Source organism: Melospiza georgiana, chromosome 4 (assembly GCF_028018845.1).
Source record: "Melospiza georgiana isolate bMelGeo1 chromosome 4, bMelGeo1.pri, whole genome shotgun sequence".
Classification (NCBI taxonomy): domain Eukaryota; kingdom Metazoa; phylum Chordata; class Aves; order Passeriformes; family Passerellidae; genus Melospiza; species Melospiza georgiana.
This window is the reverse complement of record NC_080433.1, coordinates 3,431,924-3,454,812: the sequence shown is the minus strand read 5'-3', so window position 1 is coordinate 3,454,812 and position 22,889 is coordinate 3,431,924. Positions and strand designations below refer to the sequence as shown.

Sequence of the window (22,889 nt, the reverse complement as noted above, 5' to 3'; positions counted from 1 at the left end):
TCCTTCCATAATTCTGTGCAGAGAGGTCCTATGTGAGAGGTGCTATATTTACAGCTCCTGCGTGCACAAGTCTTTTATGACACAGGTAATCCTGTGTGTAAAAGTCCTTGATTCCTGCTGAAATGAGGTGGGAAAGGCTCTGCTCCTGCCTGCTCCATCATCCCAACCCTTCCCCTCCCATCCCAACAGCCCTGGTGGGATGGAACACTGCAGGGATGGGAGCTGCCGACCCAGGGACGCATCTAATCTCACCCCATCTTATCTAAATATTTGGGAAGCAGCAGTGGAGACAGGATGCACTTGCCGGGGCGGAAGGCTGGCCCGGGGTACAGAGCTCAGCAACGGGAGGCCCTGCCTGTCCCTGGGAGCTGCCACTGTCCCTTGCCTGTCCCTGGAACAGCCACTGTCCCTTGCCACTGTCCCTCGCCTGTCCTTTCGCTTTGCACCGGCACAAGCTCCCCGGGGCCCCTCTGTGGGGTCCCTTTTCCATCCCTGGGAAAAGAGCTGGGTGGGAAATGTGCCCCAGCCCCAGGGCAGCATTCCCTGCGGAGCCGGTTCCCAGCAGGACGGGGAGGAGGGGGCTGCAGCTCGGTGCTTTTATCGCGTCTGGACGCTGGGTTGTGCTCCTACGCTTGGAATGTCCCTGAGATTTCCCAGTCCCTGTCTGTGCAGCGCTTTTGCTCGGCAAAGGAAGGAAAAGCCTCTGCTGCCTCCCTGCATCCTCCTTGCCCCGGTTTTGCCGCAGCTCTGCTTTCCCCCAGCCCTCAATAACCTGTTAATTCCCCTACCACCCCATGGGGGATAAAAGAAGATAATTTTGTGGGTGTGAAGGGAAATGGCATGCGAGGCTAAAACCTCGCTGAGGTTTTTGCCACTACAAAGGGGCAGCTGGTGGGCAGCGCCTGAAGCCCTTTGGAGGGTGAACTGGAGGGATTTGCCCTTGGCAGGGGCAGGGTGAGGCGCTGGGCCGGCAGGGATGCCCTGGCAGCTCCCCCTGCGCCGCCTGCATTCCTTGGCCGGAGTTGACAGGAGCTGCCGAGCAGCTCGGATCCGGTTCCCACACTGGCGGGGACCTAAAACCAACATCCCCGAATGAGGTAACAGCACTTGAGTCAACAAACCAGCCCGCCAGCTGCAGGGGCTGAGGGGGGAACGCGGCCCTGCTCGGCCAGGGAGTCCCTCTGCCTGCTCCAGGGACTGGCCTGTGTCATCCCCGGAGCAGTGGGTGTCACACAGCCATTCCAGTGGGTGTCACACAGCAATTCCAGTGGGCTCCAGTGGTCCTGCTGTGGTTTTTGCAGGTTCTGGTGCTCCCCAGCTCATCACTGACTCAGCTCCTTGCCCAGGTGAGGGAAGCGATGGAGGAGGAACACCTGGGAGATGGACTGAACCACACACCACAAACTTACTCTAAATAATATTAACAAAACTACAACGGGATGACACAACTTATTGAAGATTCTATTTGCAGTTGGTGATGACCTAAAGCGATGATCTGCATTTTGTTTCATTCCTTGGATAATTCTGGTTATTTCTTTCTCCAGGCTACACCAACCACCTCTGTCATCGTCACTTCTTGCTTCACCTAACTCCTTTTGGGGTTGGGATGAGGAGCAGAGCATCCATCCATCATCCATCCATCCATCCATCATCCATCCATCCATCCATCCATCCATCCATCCATCCATCCATCCATCCATCCATCCATCCATCCATCTTCCACCCATCCCTTCCTTCCAAGGCAGGAGAAACCCAACTGAAAATGCATTTGTGAGCTAGACCTCAGGAGAAATCATCCTCCAGAACGTAAAGTATTGAGCTAATAAGCCTTACTAAAAAACTCATTAAGATCCTGCTGTAATCAAAGGAAGAAGAAGGAGAAGGTGGGGAACATGGACCAACCTGCTCAGCATTGGTTCAAAGCATCACCTGAAGGGGAAGGATGCAGGGAACCAACCAGCCTGTGAAACACCTACAGTCCACAAAGTGGTACCAGCTGTATATTTGGCACTTTTAAAAAGAATTTCTAGTTTGAATTCCTTGTTTTCTGGAGAAAGTGATGTGTGGTGGGGTGAAAGGTCTGCAGTTCCTGGGTTCAGTCCCAGCTGTTTGCTGGGTACCCCCCTCACTGGTGCTGCCCCACCAGCCCAGCTGTGAATGGGGTGGGTGGCTCTGCACTGTCCTCTCCCTTTCCCTGTGTGACCCAGACGTGTCCCCCACCACTGGTCCCCCCACACAGCCCTGGCTTCTTGCTGGATCTGAATTTTTAGTACAATGCCACCCCGACTCTGGCTTGTTCCTCGAGCAGGGTTGGAGCAGTTTCTGGAACACTTCTTACAGCACACACTTTCCTGTTTTCCCACGGGCTGTGAAACACAGAGGATTTTTTCACTTTGCTGTCAGGATTTGGCTACAGACGTGTTTACCAGGCCTACAAAGCAGGGAAACCAGATAGTGCCTTTTCTCTGTTATCTGCTCAGCTTGGGAGGCACCAAATGGGCTGTGATTTTCAGGAATACAACGAGTGGAAAGTTAAGGGCAAGCTGAGAGGGAGGTGCTTGGTGCTTGGTCAGCCAAGGAGGGTGATGGGATGGGAGGATGCAGCCCTGCAGCCTTTCTGTGGCTGTTTTGGGGTGTTATTGGCATTTTGTGCTAACAATGCTCTGGCTCGTTATTGCACCCAGAAGAATCAAAGGGAAGCAGGGTGGGAGACTCCCTGGCTCTCCAGCTCCAATGCTCCATGGCCCTGGAGCAGGCTGTGATGCCAAGATGTGGTTTCTGCCCATCCCTCAGCTCGCTGGTGCTTCCCAGCCTCACCATCCCTGCTTCCAAAATTCTTCCAGGACAACTCCATGGGAAGGACAGCAGCTCTGGGACATCACTGTGCCCACAAGGAGGGGGGGAAGCTTTAAACACCAGCCCAGTCCTAAATCCCTTTAGGCTCCAAAATTGGATTTTGTCAATCTGATTGAATATTTTTATATATTCAGTACAAAATTTGATGAGAAGGTTTTCCAGCATGAACCTGCAGCCGTGTCCAGACATTGCATGGGGAAAAGGATGGTCTGAGGAGAGACCATCCTGCTGGAGCTCCATGGAAATAAGGGCCCTCCTTGGAATCATCCTCAGCATTCAGAGCATCACTAAGGACATCAGCACTACTGCAGGTGTGTGGGCAAGGAGCATTTACACCCAGAGAAGAAAGGTGACAACAGACAGCAGGCAGGTGCTTGCCCTCCTCCAGGAGCACTGTGGGTGATGCTGGGAGGCCCAAGCCCTGTCCAGGGCTGCCAGGCAAGGCCTTCACCCAGGCACAGGGAGTTTCAAGAGCTGCTGTGCTCAGGAATTGCATTCACAATGTGTCTGGAGGGGTTTTGTGAACACTTCACTTGGAGAGCCCCTTCCAACTTGGCTGATTCTGTGATTCGCTTAGGACAGTGAGTGACAGGACAATTAGTTAGTTTTAATAAGTTTAACTAGTTTTAACTAGTTTTAATTAGTTTTAAATTAAAAGAGGAGAGATTTAGATTAGATATTAGGAAGAAATTCTTTACTGTGAGGATGGTGAGACACTGGAGCAGGTTGTCCAGAGCAGCTATGGCTGCCCCATCCCTGGAAGTGTCCAAGGCCAGCCTGGACAGAGCTTGGAGCAACCTGGTCTGGTGGAAGGTGTCCCTGCCCATAGCACAGGCTGTGAGAAGGTCCCTGAAGTGCCAATTTTCCACTGCTTAGACTGCCAGAAACCAGAGCATTATCATGCCAAACTCCATCCCTGAGCCCTACCCCACTGTCAGAACCTCACCAGTGTCAGGTCACTCTGTCAGGACCTCCCCAGTCATTTTCTGGTGTCTCTTCCTCTTTATCACCAACTATAAACTTCTTCCTATTTGGAACTTGTCAGCACAGTGCATCTTCCTTATTGCAGGGAGCTCACAGTTTCCACCAGAACCATTCTGATTATCCCTCAGGGAACACCAGCAGACAGTGCCCACCCACCAAAAAGGGTCCTGGTGTGTGGTTCTAAACTGGGTTTCCCTGCTCCCAGCCTTCCCACCACATTTTGCTGCTCCCTGGTCTTGCAAAGGGTCAGAAACCAGTGAAATGGAATTTTTCCCTCTCATTTAAGGGTTCTATGAGGGCACTGAAGAGCACAGTGAGTCCCAAACTCCAGGCTCCTCTGATTCCCAGCTGCTCTGCAGTTGGATGCCACCCTAGCCCAGTGTGAGGTACAAGATCTCACAAGTGCACAATAACTGTAGAGGAACACCTCAATTTTTTTCTTGAGTTTTGGGACAAATTTTCAGCCCTTCAATTTAGGAAAAAAGCTTTCCTGCTAGCATAGGGAAAGATTTATCCTTTAAAATTTTCCATTTGTCTTTCTGAAGGACCTGGGTGGTTTCAGCTGGTGCTTCTACTTGGAGAAGGCAATGCTGGCCTCTTGTCCTCCTGCCACATCCCCCACTGGTGACACTGCTGAACATGGGTTTGCATTCACCATTTTTTACATTGGTGGCACCTTTGATGAAATTCCATCATTTCTGAGCATTTTCTCACATCCTCAGAGCGCCACAGGTTAAAATCTGAACCTCCAACAGCTGCTAATTCTCCATGGAAGCCAAAAAGGTGATACTTACACAGGTTCTGGGTTCTTTCAGGTGGATGGAGGTCCTAGTATGTTGCACCTTTTCTCTACAGATGAGCTGGAAAGGCAGAAGAAAAACATCACTAAGTGGTGGACAAAGGCTGGAAGGAGAGTTGGTTACCAATCCAACAGCCCATCATTTGTTTCCTGGGAAAAGAGCCTGACCCCCTCCTGGCTGCACTCTCCGGGGAGTTGTAGAGATCCAGAAGGTCCCTCTTGAGTCTCCTTGTCCCCAGGCTGAGCCCTCCCAGCTCCCTCAGCTGCTCCTGGCGCCCCAGACCCCTTCCCTTCTCCCCTTCACCTCCATCCTCATTTTCTCTTCTCTGGAAAGCTCCAGGAGGAAGGGATGGGAGTAAATGACCTCTAAAGGTCCTTTCCACCCCAAACAGCTCTGGGATTCTGCAACCTGGAATTGCTTTGCTGGCAGATTTTCACTCTCTCTGGTACAGGAACAGCGGGAAGAGCCGCAGGCTCCACGTGCACGTGGGATGGAGCTGAATTGACGCCGCTGAGAGGTGCCCACCTCCCCAGGTGGTGCTGTTACCTGGTTTGAGGAGGAGACGTTGGGCTGTGGGTGGCCAGAGGTGCAGCTCTCTGCCCGCTCTGTGTGGTCCCCCGGGGCTGCGGGCTGGGCACTGGCAGGGCTCTGGGAGGCACCGCTGGGTTCGGCTGACGCAGGTCCAGCGCCCTGCGTGCTCTGGTCTGGCTCCCCAGCATGCACCAAAAACACAAGCAGACAGACACTGACACAGGATAGAGGATACAGCTGGCACAGCCCTGTTAGGGATCGCCTCAAAATCACTTTTCATCTCTAGTTCTACCATGAAACTCATTCTGCTGGAAAGGCTTTAGATTCCTTCTTTAATTTTATTTATTTTTTTATTTAACTTTGATATGGAAAGAATCTGGATACTGATTTTATTTTCTGCTGCTGAAACTTGTCAGAGAGGAACCAAAGGCCATTGGATGGCTGTCGCAGACATCTTTTGATGAAAATCCTTTTCTTAAGATTTTTTCCTTCTGAGAAGCAGAGAGGCCTCAGAAACAAAGTGTAAACAATGGTTATCTGCTGCCGTGGAATGCAACAGGTGCATCTGGGATTGGTCTCGTGTGGATGTTTGGAATTAATGGCCAATCACAGCAGAGCTGGCTCTCTCTCTGTCCGAGCCACAAACCTTTGTTATTCATTCTTTTCTATTGTTAGCTTAGCTAGCCTTCCGAGATGAAACCTTTCCTTCTATTCTTTTAGTGTAGTTTTAATGTAATATATATATAATAAAATAATAAATCAGCCTTCTGAAACATGGAGTCAAATCTACATCTCTTCCCTCATCCTAAGACCCCTGTGAGCACTGACACAGATGGCTGTGTGTGGGTAGCTGGGTAATCACTGAGAAGTGTGGGGTGACCCTCCTTTCACTTTATCTGGGGTGTCTTCCATGGAGATTTCCTCAACAGGCGCAGACCTGGATTTGCCACGGTTGGGATGCCATAACCTCTGCTGACTGCACCTCCCTGGAAAACTTCCAGGGGGACAAGCTTAGGAGTAGTGCCTGGTTCTACAGGAGACAGCCTGGTGTGTCCTGCCTGGTATTCCAAGTCCCAGATCTGCCGGCCCCATTCAGGTGTCTCCGATACCTGAGCTCACCTCTGAGGACTTGGTTAAGCTCTGAATCATCTTAGAATTATTTGTGCAGTGGGAGCAGGGCGAGGAGCACAGCAGCCTCCTGCCTCCCCAGATCCCTTTGAAGACATGGATCTTCATCCTTGGCTTACTAATTGATCCTTAAGTGGTGACAAAGAGAATTAAAATGCCACAGGATGTTCACAGCCTGTCTGCTCTCTGGACTCCTACCTCTTCTACAGTAAAAATGAGGGATATTTCTCTCCCAGACACATTGTGATGGCTCCAGGAGAGAATTAATTCCAAAGCCATCTGTTTCTCATGAATTCTGCCAGCTATTTATTAAATATAAAGGGGTTTTTAGACCTCTTCAGGCTTAAATGCTTGAGGCCCAATTTGAATTAACATAATTTTATATATGATCCTTCAGTGGAGAACAGTCCTGTGGAGCAGGAGGGGAAAGAAAGGAAAAATAAACATCCTTCATGGATATTTTCACCTCATTCCTGCCCACACATGAAAACATGACTTGGGGGAAGCCAGTGAAGATGGCCTTGCAATAAAACCTTGGCCCATTCAGGGGTGCCAACAGCTGAGAGGCTGAGGGGGATGGAGATGGTTTTTGAGTGGCTTCTGTATTCCAGGTAACTGGAAATTGGGTCAAGAAGAGCATTTTCCAGGGGAAGATAATGAAGGGCTCCAGTGTGATCACAGCTTTTATTCAGAGCCAGATGTGAGCTGAGCCCACAATCCCAGCCAAGTCTGGAAGGCCCCATGGAGCCCTCACAGGGTCTGTGGATTCCCTGTGGATGCTAGCAGACAACATGCCAGTTTGGGAGGCTGAACCAGACAAAATGGCAGTTTGGGAGGCTGAACTGTGCCTCACCAGGACACCCAGGAGCTAACACAACTGTAAAACTCCAGAGGTCAGAGAAAACACCTTACTGGTGTTCAGCAAGGTCCTAAACATCACGTGGACACTCCTACTGCTGCCTAGACAGCAGCCAACGCCCTCCCGCAGCACTGACGGACGTCCTACCAAAGTCAGACTCCTCAGGGCTTGTAAACTCAGAGTTCAGCCACAAAATCCCCTTAGTCATCTAAAGCTCATTTTCCGTGCATGCCCAGACAGCCTTGCCTAAGCTGTCAGCTGCACCAGGGATCTCCCAGGGGCAGCATTTTGGGGGCTGTCACATTGGTTCCCCAATTCTCCCATTTCAGTCGCCAGCCCATTGCTGCTGCTCCTGTTCCCCGTCACTGGAGATCGAGCCACTGCAGCTGATGGTGCTTCAGGCACCATTTGGTCCATCCAAAAGCCAGTGCCTGCACTTTGCCACTTGATTCATTCCTTGGATTTCACTGCCTGCATTGACTCAACCTCCACCAAGGACAATTGTCCCAGACATCTTTTATGGAAAATCCTTTCTTTAGGATTTTTACTCCTGACAAGCTGAGAGGCCTTAGGAACAAAATGTACAATGATTATCTGCTGCTGTGGAATGTGACAGGTGCATCTGTGATGGTCCATGTTGGTTGTTTCTAATTAATGGCCAATCACAGTCAGCTTGCTCAGACAGAGAGCCCAAGCCACAAGCCTTTGTTATCATTCCTTCTTATTCTATTCTTAGCTAGCCTCCTGATTAAACCTTTTCTTCTATTCTTTTAGTATAGTTTTAATGTAATATAATCATAAAATAATAAATCAAGCCTTGTCATGTTTCAGAATCCTTGTCTCTTCCCTCATCCAAGAACCCCTGTGAACACCGTCACAGACAACAGTGCTTGTCACACAGACAACCACACTGGAAAGGCCTAAAATGGGACAAGGTGGTGACAGCCCACAATGGCAGGAGGTGCTTAGGTATCCAGAGGGAGAGAAAACAAAAAAAGGCCTCCCCAGCACAAGAAACCAAGGTTCCTATCCCCTGTTACCTGCCCCAGGAGCTGTCATGGTGGTTGCATCTGGGACCGTGTCTTTGCTGCCATGTTGTGACATCGGAGTGGTGGCTGGGGACAGGGATCCAGTTGGAGGGGTAACAATTTTGGTGCTTCCAGGACTGGTGGAAGGGATTGGTCCCTGGGCTGGAAAACTGGAAGAAGGAGTAGGCCGCTTGGTGGCACATGGCGGAGGAGTGATAGGACACTCCTTGGAGCTTTGGGAAGAGTCAGTCCTCGGCACTGGGGTGCTCGTAGTGATATTAGGCTTAGGATCCTGATCCATAGGCTGCTTTCCCTGAGACTCTGTGGTGGCAGTGGATGTGACAACAGCCCCTGTAACTCCTGGAGAATTGGTTTCAAGAGTGATGACGGCAGATTGTGGAGCAGTGATGGTGCCTGAGCTTCCCAAACTGGCTGTAGTGCCGGGCTGCTGTTGACCAGTGGGGCTTGTAGCAGGGCTGGTTTTGGGGTTAGGGGTGCTCTGTGCGGGGCTGTCCTGCCCAGACGTGCTGGCTGAAGGGGGGGCAGCAGGCACTGTGCTCCCTGGTGCCGTGAGGGCGGCCCCTGCCACCGGGGCAGGAGATGCAGTAGTGGGGGACGGAGCCACTCGCGGGTTGGTTATGGTGGTGGTGGCGATGCTTTGATGAGGGGTGGCTGTTGACACAGTGGTCTGAGTTGTGACAGTGGTGGTGGGTTTGAGTGTGGTAGTTGTTGGTGTAGTGCTGGCTGGTGTGGTCCCTTTAGGGCCTGCAGGCGGGGTCGTCGTGGTGGCTTCTGCAGTTCTGGGGGTCGTGGCTTGTCCTAGGTCTGCAGAATCCTGAGAGCTGACACCTGGGAAAAGAGAAAACACCAAAGTCAATGCTGAACTAAGGAAACTGCCCTTGGTTTCCCCTCAGAACGTGTATCTGTAGAAGTAAACACTGGTATAAACCACGAGTCGTTCCCTCAGGGCTTGCCTTGTGCTCTCCAAAGTCATATCAAATTCCATGTTCTGGTGTCACTGTGTCCTGCAGGAAATACAGCAGAGAAGGACAAGAGGAACCTCCAAACACAGTCAAACTAGCAGGACTTTAGAGCAAGAGCAGAAGGACAAGGCCTGCTGGGTCTCAGGACAGGTTTCCCTCAGATGGGAAGTCCAGCAGCTTCCATGAAAAGCCCTGCAAGTGGTTCCCAAAATAAAGCAGGTCCAGCCCTTGTAAGGGGACAGCCAAGGGATGCACTGACTGCAAGTGCCCATCCCTGCCAGGAGGGTCTCCCCCATCCCTGAAGGGATAAGGTGACACAGAATCACAGAGTCATTAAGGTTGGAAAACACCTCCAAGATCATGAAGCCAAATTACCTCACATTATCACATGCAAAGAGATCTGTGTTTGTTTCTGAAGAATACTTTAAACTTTCAAATGATGAAGCTGTTCCTCAGTGGGGGATACAGCTGAAGGACAGCTCACCTGACAAGAGAGAACTCTCCCACTGCAGAGAGCTCTGCAATGTGCAGCAATGCCAAAATGGGATATTTTCACTGCTAAACCAGTATAAAAACCTAGGTCTATTCTTCTGTTTGTAATCACTGCAGGAGCTCCATCATTGGCCACAGAGAATTTCCCTGTGTGGCAATCACCAGTTCTGGGCTCTTGCTCAAATTCACCCCTGGAAAAGTTTGATCAATTTTTCACCTTTCAGGAAACATGGGCTGAGCCACTTTATCCATGGATCCCTCTGGAGTCAAAGCAACGACCTGATTTGGAGAGAAGGTTCTTCCACTTGGGGACTGTGCACAAGAACTGCTATATTTAATTATTTTTTTTTCCAATGAAGAATTCGTATATTATTTCCAACCCTCCAAAACAGGAGTCACACTTCCAAGGATTGATTTTTAGCCTAATGCTGCTCTCCAGAAATATTCTTTGTTCCTCCATGCTGGCATGCAGGCAAAGTATCTTCTCTTTTAGAGCCTGTCTATTGACACTGATTGTGCATGATGAAGCTCAAGTTTCTGGTGGGAAAATTTAACTCCACCATGTCAGGATCTGGCTTGAGAAGGAGCTGGGGAATGGCATTTGGGATGGGGAGGCTGCAACAAGTTTGGGCTCCTGTGGGAACTGCCTGGGGACAGGGTGGGACAGGAGCTGCAGCTGGGCCTTTCATAGTCATCCAAACAAGGAATGGAAAGGAATGGAATGGGATATAGAATATTTCAGTTGGAATGGACCTGCACTGATCAGCTCATACAACTGCCTGACCATTTCAGGGGGATCACAGTACCACAGAGTGATTTGGGTTGGAAGGGACCTCAAAGATCATCTCATTCCAAGCCCTCCTGCCATGGCAGGGACACCTTCCACCATCCCAGGGTGCTCCAAGCCCTGTCCAGCCTGGCCTTGGACACTTCCAGGGATGGGGCAACCACAGTTTCTCTGGGCACCCTGTGCCAGGGCCTCACCACACTCCCAGACAAGAATTTCTTCTCAATATCCCATCTAACCCTGCTCTCTGTCTCTTTAAAGCCATCACCCCTTGTCGTGTCACTCTGTGCCTTTGTAAAAATTCAGATCTCCTCCCAAAACATGGTTTCCTCACCAGCCACCAAGAGCAGCCACTCCTGGAAACACAATCAAGATCTGAGTGTAACTGAAAGCAGCAGCATGAATTATTTTAGGAAACACTTGGCTGGTGAGAAAACATTTCCATTACATCTGCAGGAAAAGGGCTTTTTTGTGGAGATAAGTCATGTTTCCTATAGGCTGACCACTGTCTGCAGGAGAAGAAGAGGTAAAGAAGTAAAACACCATCACAGGGTCCTGACAGATAAACCCCACCCAGGTGCTGAAGATAGAAGGGAGTTTTGATCTACCACCTCCTTAGTTGTGTTATCAAATTGTGTGGCTCGAATTATCAGTGATGGTTGCACCAAGCTGGGGAGAGACAAGGCATCCAGTGAGCCACAAAATGGGTCTGTCCCATAAATAGGGTGTAAAAGTTTGGCAGGGGGTCTGACAACAAAAGAGAGGTACCAAAAAAATCCCCTAAAGGTAGGAACAATACAAAAGAGATGTAAAGAAAGAAAGGGTTGGAAGGAAGGAAGGAGGAAATCCCCCACTGCTCTCATTTCCTCTTCATGCCCCAGGCTCATCCCAGAGGGGCAGAAACTAAAGGCTCCCAACAGAGGTCAAAAAGACAATTCAATTCAACTCAGTCCAAGAGAAGGGGACAGGACCCTGCTTTGGCTCCGGGCCAGTCCTGGTGGCCAGCTGGGACCACCCTGTGATCCAAGGAACCAGGATCCCTGCCCCAGCACTTTCCTGTCCCACCCTGAGGAGATACAGATAGGATTTTACCACTTTTAGCAAAAAACTGAGAGCAAAAACCCAAAGCAAGGGGTTATTCTGTTAATGGAGAGATCTGGTGAGATCCTCCAGGCTAGTCCTGGCTGGGGTGGTAGCAGGGTCTTTTTTGGGGCACAGAGTGACACAGTCCCCCCCTCCCCCAAAAAAGGACTGGGGGAAGAACCAAGACTCAAGTTGCTGCCCAAAAATCTCATTAGTATTCTATCTTTCTGTATCTCTGCATCCACTCCTAGTGTTCCTCTTCACTAAGGTCAAAAGACATTAAAAATCCATTTATTCTTCCTCATTAAGCCAGGACCAGTGATTTAAGTGGAATCAAGCATCATGGACTGGACCTAAAGCATACCAGTGGAGAGGGGCTGTGGCTACAGAGCTACAGAGGAGCAGCAACATCCATCTCCACACCCCTCCTGCAGGTTTTGGGGCACCTTTCTGTCAGCATAATTTTCCTTTTCTATCCTGCTGCATTAAATTAAACTGTGTTCTCTCTGCTGCTGCACCAGGTGCTGCTGCAGTCATGGGGCTCAATACCTTCCTGCAGCTTTATTGCTCTGAGCTTAATGTTGTTGTTTGTCCAGGGACTCTGTCTCACTGCAGCTTTAGGAAAAAATGCATTTCATTTAGAAAAATTGGTTTTTTATTTTTTTTGATGTCTTGCAGGATCACCACCCACAGAAGAGCTGGCTTAGGCCAAACCCATTGCAAACTTAATTCCAAAGCAGAAACAACCACAGAGCAAGCACCACAGTCCCAGGAGTCACTATTTTCCTTCCACACATACTGTATCTCTTTCAAATGCCAGAAAATGGGATTTTTTTCAATGTCTTCCCCCCTCACTAGCCACCTGTGCCAAATTTCAGTGGTGGACCCAAGGGTAATAACTGGTAACGAGCCCCTGTTTGCCTGGGCTGGTGGCCAGTATTGCCTGACAACTGTCCCCAGCAGAAGAAATGAAAAGGATCTGGTTGAAGGAGGAGAAAAGCCCTGGTAAGAACAGCCAGACAGGACAGGATTATGTCTGGGGCCCCTTCAGCATGAAAATCACTCACAAAAGATACAGTAAGTCCTTTTGCAGGGGACAAGTGATCCCTTCATGCCGTGAGCCCGGAGATAAAAGGATTTAAGACATCTATGAGAGAGGAGGAGGATGGAGCATGGAGATCCTCCAAGTTATCGCTCCCCTTACCCAGAGGAGACCCTTCCCAAAAGAAAGTCCACTTGAATTTCAGCCAGAGTCCCTCAACCTGTTTTCCAGAAGGCAGAAAAAAATCACCTGCCCTTGACCTTCCTGGCTGCATTTGGCACGCCAAGGCCGCTTTTCTGATTTCACTTTTCTGGACCTTCACCAATTCCCCACTTTACAGAAGATGAGAGTGATTTAGCAGCTACTAGGGGTATTTTGACCTGGCTGCAGTGAGTCCAAAGGTTGGTCTGTGCTTCTCTTTTTGTGTCCCTCAGAAAAGCCAAAGCTCTGGGGCTGGGTGTGGGGTGGATCTGTGGGAGGAGGCCGCGAGGCCTGCAGGCACCGCGGCCAAACGGGAGGAAATGGGAGCGCTGCAAAAACATGATTTCATGTCCGGATACGTGTATCCCACAGCCAGGCCTGTGACACAGTGTGGCTGGGACAGCTGGGGACAGCCAGGAGGGGACACAACTTTCCTTTATTGCTAATTACCCAGACAGGCTCGTTCGGCCCATTTGGGAGGCTGACAGAGACTCTGTGGATGGGGATGGGGTGGGAGCTCTCTGGTCAGGGGCTGGTGGGATGTGGAAAGTTACCTGTCACAGACATCTTTTATAAAAAATCCTTTCCTTAGGATTTTTCCTCCTGAGAAGCTGAGAGGCTTCAAAAACAAAGTGTAAACAATGATTATCTGCTGCTGTGGAATGCAACAGGTGGATCTGTGATTGGCCCATGTTAGTTGTTTCTAATTAATGGCCAATCACACTCAGCTGGCTCAGACTCTCTGTCCAACACACAAGCCTTTGTTATCATTCTTTCTTTTTCTATTCTTAGCTAGCCTTCTGATGAAATCCTTTCTTCTATTCTTTTACTATAGTTTTAATATAATATATATAATAAAATCATAAATCAAGCCTTCTGAAACATGGAGTCAGATCCTCGTCTCTTCCCTCATCCTAAGACCCCTGTGAACACAGGTCACAGTCACCCAAAATGTAAAAGGAAAGGTGATCTCCTTTGTGCCAGCACAGCTCCTCACAATAGCAGGTACAGACACAACTTTGAGCTGCTTGCACCATCTCTAACTCATGGAATCACAGAATGGTTTGGGTTGAACGGGACCTTAAAGGGCCTCTAGTCCAACCCTCTGCCATGGGCAGGGACACTTTCCACTATCTCAGGATGCTCCTTGAACACTTGAACACTTTCAGGGATGGAGCAGACGCAGATTCTCTGAAGGCATCATCATCCTCACAGGAAGAAATTTCCTACTAATTTCCAACTAATATCTAGTATAAAGTGTCTCTCTCCCAGTTTAACCATGCCACGGAGTGATGCTTTGGTTGTAATCTCAGCGCGGTGAGTACGTGAAATTTTGCAGGCTGGGGAAGGCACTCAGAGAATAAGCTTTTTTGGAAAGGTCAGGGCTTGGAGAGCAAAAAGAGAATCAAAGAGGCTTAAAATGCAAAGTGAAAGGACACGTCCCGTCCATCCTCCCAGAGCCCACCCAAAGCCAGCGATTATTCCCTCTCCAGGCAGCTCCTCTGATTATTCCCTCCCCAACAGCTTCCCCTTCCTATTTTGGTAACGCCTCCCCCTGTCTCCCCCCCATCCACCTTGTTCAAACAGCTCAGATATTGGCTGAAATTCTATTAATAGTGAGAAAAGGAAACTCAAAAGAATAACTTAGGAAATGGTGGGTGACACACCCCAGGCCGGCGGGCCCGGAGCCTTAGGGCAGCCAGCTCCTGCTCCTCCCAAGGCGGGATGAGAAAGCCAAGGAGCCTGAGCAGCCCAGGGAAGGGGAAGGGATGTAAGCCAGGCCCTGAGGAAGTTCCTATTTTCCTCCCCTTTTGTGCAGCCTTTCCTGATTGAACAGGGGCAGCGGGTTGAGTTCATCAAAGGCAAAGCAGGGGCTCAGGCTCCAGGGGTGGCTTCTCCTAGGGGACAGCATCTGCCAAAGGGAGTGAGGAAGCTCTTTTCTTTGCACTGCAAGAAGCTCTTGGGAGAAAGGAGGGTTTTATCCACCCTTCTGCAATGCAGCCATATCTGAGGTGCAGCAGAGCCCAGCCACTGCAGAGGACAGGAAATCTGTCACCTCCTTTTGAAACTGTGAGAGGGATCAGATTGGCAGAATATCACAGAGCAGTGTTATTTATCCTGGAATTAAGCTGGGCTACGAGAGCAAGTGGTTACTTCACAGGGTTTTTAATTTTGCCTGTGCAGAGGCTCTTTCCCTTCCATTGGCTTAGGGTAAGATGGGATCCAAACAGGGTCTTCCTGAGCTGCCTGCAGAGATTTTAGTGAGGGATGTGGTTCAAGGACAGTTTACACATCACCCTGGCACTCTCCATGTCTTAAGATGTTTTCCTAATGAGCATCACCCAACCCCTCTGCTGCCAGCCTCACCATCAGCTTTATGAAATGGCTTCACCCAGGCCAACGACCAGCTTGGCTTCCTGGGTTAGAGAATGGGGAAAGGTCCAAGAGCAGCTGCCAGAGCATTTGCCTCTAATCCATCCGTCCAATCATCCAGTGCAGACATATCCTCTCCAAACTCCTGCCAGAATAAAAACTGCTGCAGAACACTTTTGATAGAATTGCTCTGCAAAATGTTCAAGATGAGACCTAATGGCTGGCTCTAATTAGGGGAGAGGCTGCATCAGAGGTGTGGGCAGCAGGTCAGGAGAGGGGATTCTTGGCTGTGAGGGGAGTGAGATCCTGGTGCAGGGTGCCCAGAGAAGCTGTGGCTGCCCCTGGATCCCTGGAAGTGTCCCAGGCCAGGTTGGATGGGGCTTGGAGCACCCTGATATTGGGGAAGGTGTCCCTGCCCATGACAGTGGGGTTAGAATGAGATGATCTTTAAGGTCCTTTTTAAACCAAACCATTCTATGGTTCTATGAAATGAGTGTGCCTGGACTCTGATTTAAAGCCACTGGGTTTATTGTCAGCAGGGAACCTCCTTTGCCCCCCTGTGAAAAGACTCTATTGAAAAAAACTCTTCAAATTGCTGCTGTTTAGATCGTGTGTGGAAGTGACAGTGAGACGGAGGCAATAATGCTGACAGTGCCCTCCTCTCTACTGCCAAATTGAAGGAATCTGCAGCCACAGCCTCTGCCCTGAAACCCTTCCCAATAAACCTTTACTGTATGGACTTGGAGCAGGGCAGGGGGAAGAAATGGATGTGTTTCAAGCCCCAAGCAGTGTTGCCTCATCTCCAGATGGAGAGGAGCACCCAGGGCTTCCTACTCCACTGCCAGCCTGGAGATAACCCTCGGCAGGAGATCTGGAGAATGTCCTCACAGCAATTTAGCGTCATCTTGAGGACTCTGAGTCTGCAGCATTTTGCAGTGAGTCACATCCCTATGGTAGCCAAAAGGCCACTCTGCTTTGAGAACTGGAAAAAATTCAAGTTTTCCCTATTTTTACAAAGTACAAGTAAGCCTGAAGCCCAAAGAGTAGGACTTGAAGCAAACCTCACGTGAGCTTTGGCTGCTTCATCTTCTCTGTTAGATCTGCCTGGCTTTATTTTATTCACACAACAGCCTTTAAACCTCCTTGATTTCAAGAAACCTACCCACAGCCTGATTCACTTTTCCTGCCAGGACTGCAACACATGTCCCCAGAACCCAGGTTTTGATGAACCAGCGTTTTCTGATGACAAACTTGCTTCATTAACAAATTCCCCATCAGCTCTTTCTGCAAGTGTTTGAGCCAGCTCAGCTCATCTGCTGTTTCATTTGGAAGTGTGACAAATATTAAAAATAATCATCCCAAGGCACACCTCCCCATACTCCTCTTTTCCTGTAGCCCTCTTCACACTCCCTTGGTCCCTCTAAACACCACATTTGGGGAGGCAGAAATGGGCTAATTTGCTGCACTAATTAATGACCAGACAGTGGACTTGAGGGAGCAGGAATATCTCAGTGTTCCTCACTCCCACCTTCTCAAAAACATTGTTGTTGAATTTCCTTCATGCCATGCTTGGAACTCTTCTGAATTTCTCCTCAGAGTTTGTCTGAAATTTGTGATCAGTGGCATTTTTCACTCAAGTGGACCCAGCTGGTCCATCCCAGGCTGTTCTGCACCCCAAGGCCAGCTCCAGCCAGAGGTGAGGAATGCCAGCAGTGGGAAGTCCAGCCTCTCTTAGGGATAAACATAGGACATCCTATTTAGGATTGTGTCTCCACCACTCTTCTCATGGAAAAATCTGTGGCTATCTAAAAAGTGAAGGGGAAAGATGAAAAAACACCAGAAGGAGACAGGAAGACCACTGTGGAAAATGAAATCTCCAAAATCCTTCACAGGAGGTTGTTAAGGAATCAAACCAACACAAACACAAGTGCCCACCTCTATCCATGCAACCCACAGGCATTTTTCACCACTAAGCCTGGAAATAATCCTCTTTCCATCAGGGGAAAGAGGATATTTCCATTCCCATCCCAGGCCCTCCAAAACAAAGAGCTTGGCCACACTCCTGTCCTCACCTGAATCCTTTGTACCCTTGGAGTGGAGCTGCCCCATGATGACCTTGCTGCTTTGGAGGAGGATTTGTGGCCTGTATCAAGATAGCATCAATCACCCATCGCTGAAGGACATGATGTCTGCTACATTTAGCCCTGAGACCCCTCTATTTCTGCAAAAATCACAGAGGACTTTGGAAGAAACTCAAGGTTTGCACCGAGGAATGAGCCAGAAAGTCTCTCTAGATCAAGGTAAAGCACAGGTTCTTCTGTCCCAAAGCAGTGGTTGTGAGTCAACACTACACTGAAAACCTCAGGATAACTGTAAGAATACAGAACTTTGTTATACATTGAATAGCTGGGGCTTTTCTTTAATGATGTAAATCTTTACAATGGTTTTTCGGGATTTTGTCTGATGGCATGAGCACTAAAAAAGTACTTTTTTTTTAAAGAAAAGGCAAATAAGTTAAAAGTCTAGATTTTTCTGAATTTGGAATCTCAGAAATTCAGGGATTTCAGGTCCATGAGAAGAACCTAAAGACTGGGCCTGCCAGATTGGGAATTCCACCTTGAACATATGAGGATCCCATCCACCTTCACCACCTCTCTCCGGGGTGGAAGAAGGGTTGGAGGAACTTCACCACCTCACCCCAGGGTTGAGGGCTGGACCATGAGTTGATTCCAACACTGAGGAGCTGTGGAGCTGTCAGGGTGGTGGGAAGGAGCCCTTTGGAGAAGCCAACACCATGAACTGCTTGGCCAAAGCATCAGCTTTGCTCTCGAGAGCTCAGCTGACCTCCTTTCTCCACCCTCACCAACGAGGCACACGGATTTATTCATTCAGACAGAGAAAAGTTCCTCCCTCTGCTTTTCACCCTAGAAAGATGAATCATCCCTTGCTGGATTTTCCTGGAGGACTCCAGACAGCTTGGGAAGGAGTGAGGACGTGAGCCCACGAGACAGGAACTGATCTTGATGCAGCCTGATGGCTTGTCTACACAGGGGTACTCAGAAAAAATTAATCTAAAATTAAAAGGAGGTATGACTTCAGAGTGGATTAGTCAAAGTGCACACAACCCACCAGGTGGCCACTCTTGTTCAGTTTTAAATCACTCTGTATTTAATTTGGATTAAATGAAGTAAGTTAAATCAAACTCTCCTCAGCTCTTAAACCAAGTAATGAGGGGGAGCTGATGCACTTTAGGAAGGTTAATTCAGGAGAAATTTGGTGATGTTCCCCAGAAAACAAGCTCCTAAATGTTGCACTGACCAGACATCAGGGATGGGGCACACCTTCCTCTCTAACTGAGGTTGGCCCTTCTGAATTCCAGGGCATGGAAAGCTTTGTTTGATGTCAGATTTGATGTCACATCATAGAATCATAGATTAGTTTGGGTTGGAACAGATGTTTAAAATCTTGTCCAACCCCCCTGTAATGAGCAGGGACATCTTCAACTAGATCAGGTTGCTCAGAGTCCTGTCCATCTTGGTGTTAAACACTTCCAGGGATGGGGCATCCACGGCTTCACAAAATGTGACAGCATCTCAGCACCCTTATAATCAAAACTCTCTGCCTTGTATCTAATGTAAATTGAACCTTGTTCAGTTTAAAACCATCATCCCCTGTCCTATTGCAACAGACCCTGTTAAAATGTTGGTCCCCATCTTTCTTATAATCCCCCTAAACTACAGAAAGGCCACAATCATGTCCCCCTGGAACTCAGTTTTTCTCACTTTTTGCCATGGAGAAAGGCAGGACCAAAGAAGGCAGTGGAGAGGAGAGAGCACCCTACAAGTTGTTGGGTGGCACGGGGGGTGAAATTCTTTGCCTTGCTCTCCTCTCCTGCTGGCTGGGTCCATATTTGGGTTCATGGAGCTGGCCCTGAGCTACTCATCCTGCCAGCTGAACCTCTGCCAGCTGGCTGGCACTGGGGAAGAGTTGTCACATCCAGTGTCACTCAAGTTGGGTGCCGTGCATCAGCGATGTGTCTAGACTTTATCCACGGGCAATGGGGCCACAAGGATCTCCTGGAGCAGAGCTCCTGTAGGTTGGTTGTGCAGACAAAACACCTCACTTTTTGTGAGTGTCACTCTAATTTTTCCACTGAGGAAGAGGAAAGGAGGGAATATTCCCTTTCTTGTGGCAGGGGCTCTTCCTGAAGGAAAAGGATCAACCCCAAGCTCGAGGACAGGCTTCTCTGGAACCTCACAGCCTGGCAAAGCCAGACCACAGAGAGGTGTTAAAGCTGGTACTAGCAGCAGGGATCTAATGCCCAAACTTGTGCCATCAAATCCAAGGATGCCATCCTCAGCTGGAGGCTGAAGATGCAGGCCCAGCACACAGGAGGTCCAAACCACAGCCCTAAGGGGCAGGAAACAAGAGGAAGAGAGTCTAAACACAAAACAATAAGGAGACTTTGGCCTGGTCACAGGCTGCTCTTGTACAAGGGAAAAATGGAGGTGGGTGAGTGGGAGGTGAGTTTGTGCTGGCATGGTGCTGCTGTGGTACTGCCACACGCTGTGCCCTGCCTCTTGCACCTCCCTTTCCTCTCCACCTCCCCCGAAGATTTACAGCAGGAATCGCCCTCAGAAACAGCTCTGCCTGCTCCTGCCACCCCTGTGGGTTGTGTGGGGAGGCTGCCAGTGCCCAGGGTCATGCTCAGGGCAGGACTCGGACATTGCCTGCCTGTCCTGAGGACAGAACGGACCAGCGGAAAAGGAGATGGTGGGGACAGGATAAGGCCCAGAGCCTCACCCTCCTTTGTGCACCCAGCGTCTCTGATGAGTCACAAATCAGCCCAAATTTATGCCCTCCAGCAAGAAAATTTACTTTCCCAGGTGACAAGTCATGTTGCCTCCCCCAGCTCATCTCGCACACCACCCACCACCAGGCCAGGATCAGCCCAAAGAGAATGACCTGAAATATCTTGAACTGGATAATCCTTGTGGGTCCCTTCCAGCTGCAGATACTCTGTAATTCTGAGGTATTTGGTTTATTGACACTCTAAGGTGATGTGAAAGACACAAGTGATGCCAAGTGACATAGAAGCCACCTCCTAGAGGCACTGGTGATGCCCTCAAGCATCCCAGCTTCTCTAAGTAAAATTTTGGGTGATTCCTGGTTAAATATCCTCCCCAGTTCTGACTACTTTGCATCTCTTTCAGGCTATGCTGGAGACAGATTCCTCTGCAGGCACATCTAGAACACCTGCAAATCCTCACTGACATAAAAACTTCCACCTCACACCCCTCACCCCAGGATTTTTGCAGAGGATGGATGTCAGGATTCTCCGTCCACCACAATCAGTCCCCCATGACCTTGGCTGGCCAGGGTTACCGAACCAGCAGCCCAGAGATTTCCTGTCAATGCCGTGAGGAGAGCTCCACATTTCCTTGGGATCCTTTGTGTGTCCGTGCTATTTTGGGTCCTACCTTTTTTTTTTAATTTTCTCTTTTTTTTTCCCTCCAGTTCCACACCCACACCTCCCTCAGGGTGGGGCCTTCCCAGATGATTGGGAAGCTCTATATATACACACTGCATGCATGAGCACCTATATATATATTTATATATTTATATACTGGGCCTGTGTGTGGAGCCTCCGGGCAGGGACTTGGCAGGAGGCTCGGTGCTATTCTTTAGGTGGGGAGAGCCTCGGAAGGGAAGGACACAGCCAACCCTCCCTCTTATTCAAAACTATTTAAAGACTGTCTGGCACTGAGTTTCTTTCCCACCAAATGGCCCCAGTGACGATCTGGCTTTGCAGGCCCCTGGTTTTACAGGCCTGTGTAATCTGATCTGCTTCTATTGTTGGCAAATTTGTAATTGCCTCATTATTTAACTCTCCTGAAGCTTTACAGAAAGAGAAATCCATTTTAGCTTTTTGTTTTCTTGTTTGTTTGTTTTGTTTTGTTTTTCAGGAGAAGTGGGACTCGGTTTCCATCTGAAGCACTCGTGTTCTTTGATAACTCCTGCTCCTCCCCTCCTTAAAATAAATGCACATGATCACAGAAATCACTTATTAAAGGCACAAACAGTGAGAAACTACCTTTTGCACTGCTGTCCTAGGGCAGGACCCTCCAGCACAGCATATTTGTTACCTAATGGCCTCTTCAGTGGAACTGGAAGCAGCACAAGTAAAGGAAGTGTCCAAGGCCAGGTTGGATGGGATTTGAGCAACCTGAGCCAGAGGAAGGTATCCCTTCCTAGGGGGTGGAATGAGATGGTCTTTAAAGTCCCTTCCCACCAAACCATTCTGCAGTTCCATGTTCTAGGATTTGCCCCCAGAGAGGAAGGATGCTCCTGTAAGCACTGTGTGCTGGTTCACCTCCTTGCTGAGCCACAACTCTCTAAAACAACCCTTGTTGCACTTGTCAACCTCTCCCTGCCTCAGTTCCCCATGTTTACCTGCAGGAATGGACAGATTTTAGACAGAGGAGCTGTCTTCATCTGCAGGCTGATCCAGCACCTTGCTAACCGGGGCCCCAACCTTGGTTGGGTGCCAGAGCAATACAAATAATTACTAATAGTAAATCCCATGGGAGTCTATTACATTATGGTTCAACTTCCTCCCAAACAATTGCTCCTCTTCCTTGCTTTGTGTGTTCTTCAAAAGAAGCGGCTGCTGTGCTTTAGGGCTGGGACACAGGCCCTGGTAAACACACACCCAGCGTTCCTGCTCAGCAGGGCCTGGGCAGCAAAAAGGAGATAAATCTGCTTTGAGACAATCACACTGCAGGCTGAAAAAACCCTGGGGGTTTCATGGAAATGGCAAGGTAGCTGCACGAAGCAGGGTTTGTCCTGCGGAGTCCCTCAGGGCACATTTGTTCTCTGGTTTGGGGATGGTGTTAGGCAGAGTGGCAATGAGAGCAAGAGATGCAAAGAGCAGAAGTGGCCAGTGGTCTCAGGGCTCAAAACAACTTCATTCAGGGGGTGGTGAGGGTCCTGGCAGTGCAGAAGCACTCAGCTGAGGGAAGCAAGGATTTACTGTGGACACATCTCTTGCCAGTGCTTGGACATGTCCCTGCTTTCCACCTGCACTGTACCACCCAAAAAGTACATAAATTTTTATAAACCATTAGAGTTAATTAGAGTTTGAGTAGTTTATTTTCTAGGGCAGCTGCAAGGGGGAATGAAACTAGAATGATTATTAAGTAAGTGAATGAGGTTAGTTGACCAACGATGATGAATGAGTGTTCCACTGGTTGGCTGCCTACTCAGGTTAGGACGAGGACGTTAGTGACATAAAGATGGCCCAGAAATGGGAAGAAAAATGCCCTTGGCCCACAGCCAGTAGATCAAATTGCCCTTGTAAGGCCTGCAGTGTATGGGAGCACCACAATGCCATAGGTTTGGGTGCAATATCAAACCCCTAGAGGAGTTGGGAACCCAAAATACCAAGTGTCCAACAAAAGGTGTGATGGTAACACAGAGAGGCCATCCCAAAGTGGCTTGAGGGGGCTTTGGGTGAGCTTTCTTGGGGTCCTTGGGGCCTCAGTCAAACAGCTTGCTCTGCAACACATGGTGGGATATCTCTGAGGAGGTTTTCCCATTGCCAGGACCAGAAATTAAGGCCTGCACAGCAAGTGGCAAAGTGGAGAAGGAAGAAAGGTCTTGCTTCTTAAACAGCCAACTGGCCTGACTTATTGCTGACAAAGAACAATGTCTATTTTGGTCATCCCTTCCAAGATGGAGCC

General features: G+C 49.2%; 1 protein-coding gene across 4 annotated transcripts in view; it reads right to left on the bottom strand.

The window, feature by feature from the left end:
• Positions 1 to 22,889, bottom strand: part of PODXL (podocalyxin like) — a 47,742-nt gene that overhangs the window by 9,018 nt on the left and 15,835 nt on the right. For all 4 annotated transcript variants that reach the window (XM_058023601.1, XM_058023603.1, XM_058023604.1 and 1 more), the window contains exons 2-4: positions 8,199 to 9,035; positions 5,187 to 5,344; positions 4,635 to 4,700 (exon numbers count right to left, since the gene is read on the bottom strand). In XM_058023601.1, the coding sequence (XP_057879584.1) occupies positions 4,635 to 4,700; positions 5,187 to 5,344; positions 8,199 to 9,035 (1,061 nt within the window). The remainder of the gene's footprint in view (positions 1 to 4,634; positions 4,701 to 5,186; positions 5,345 to 8,198; positions 9,036 to 22,889) is intronic.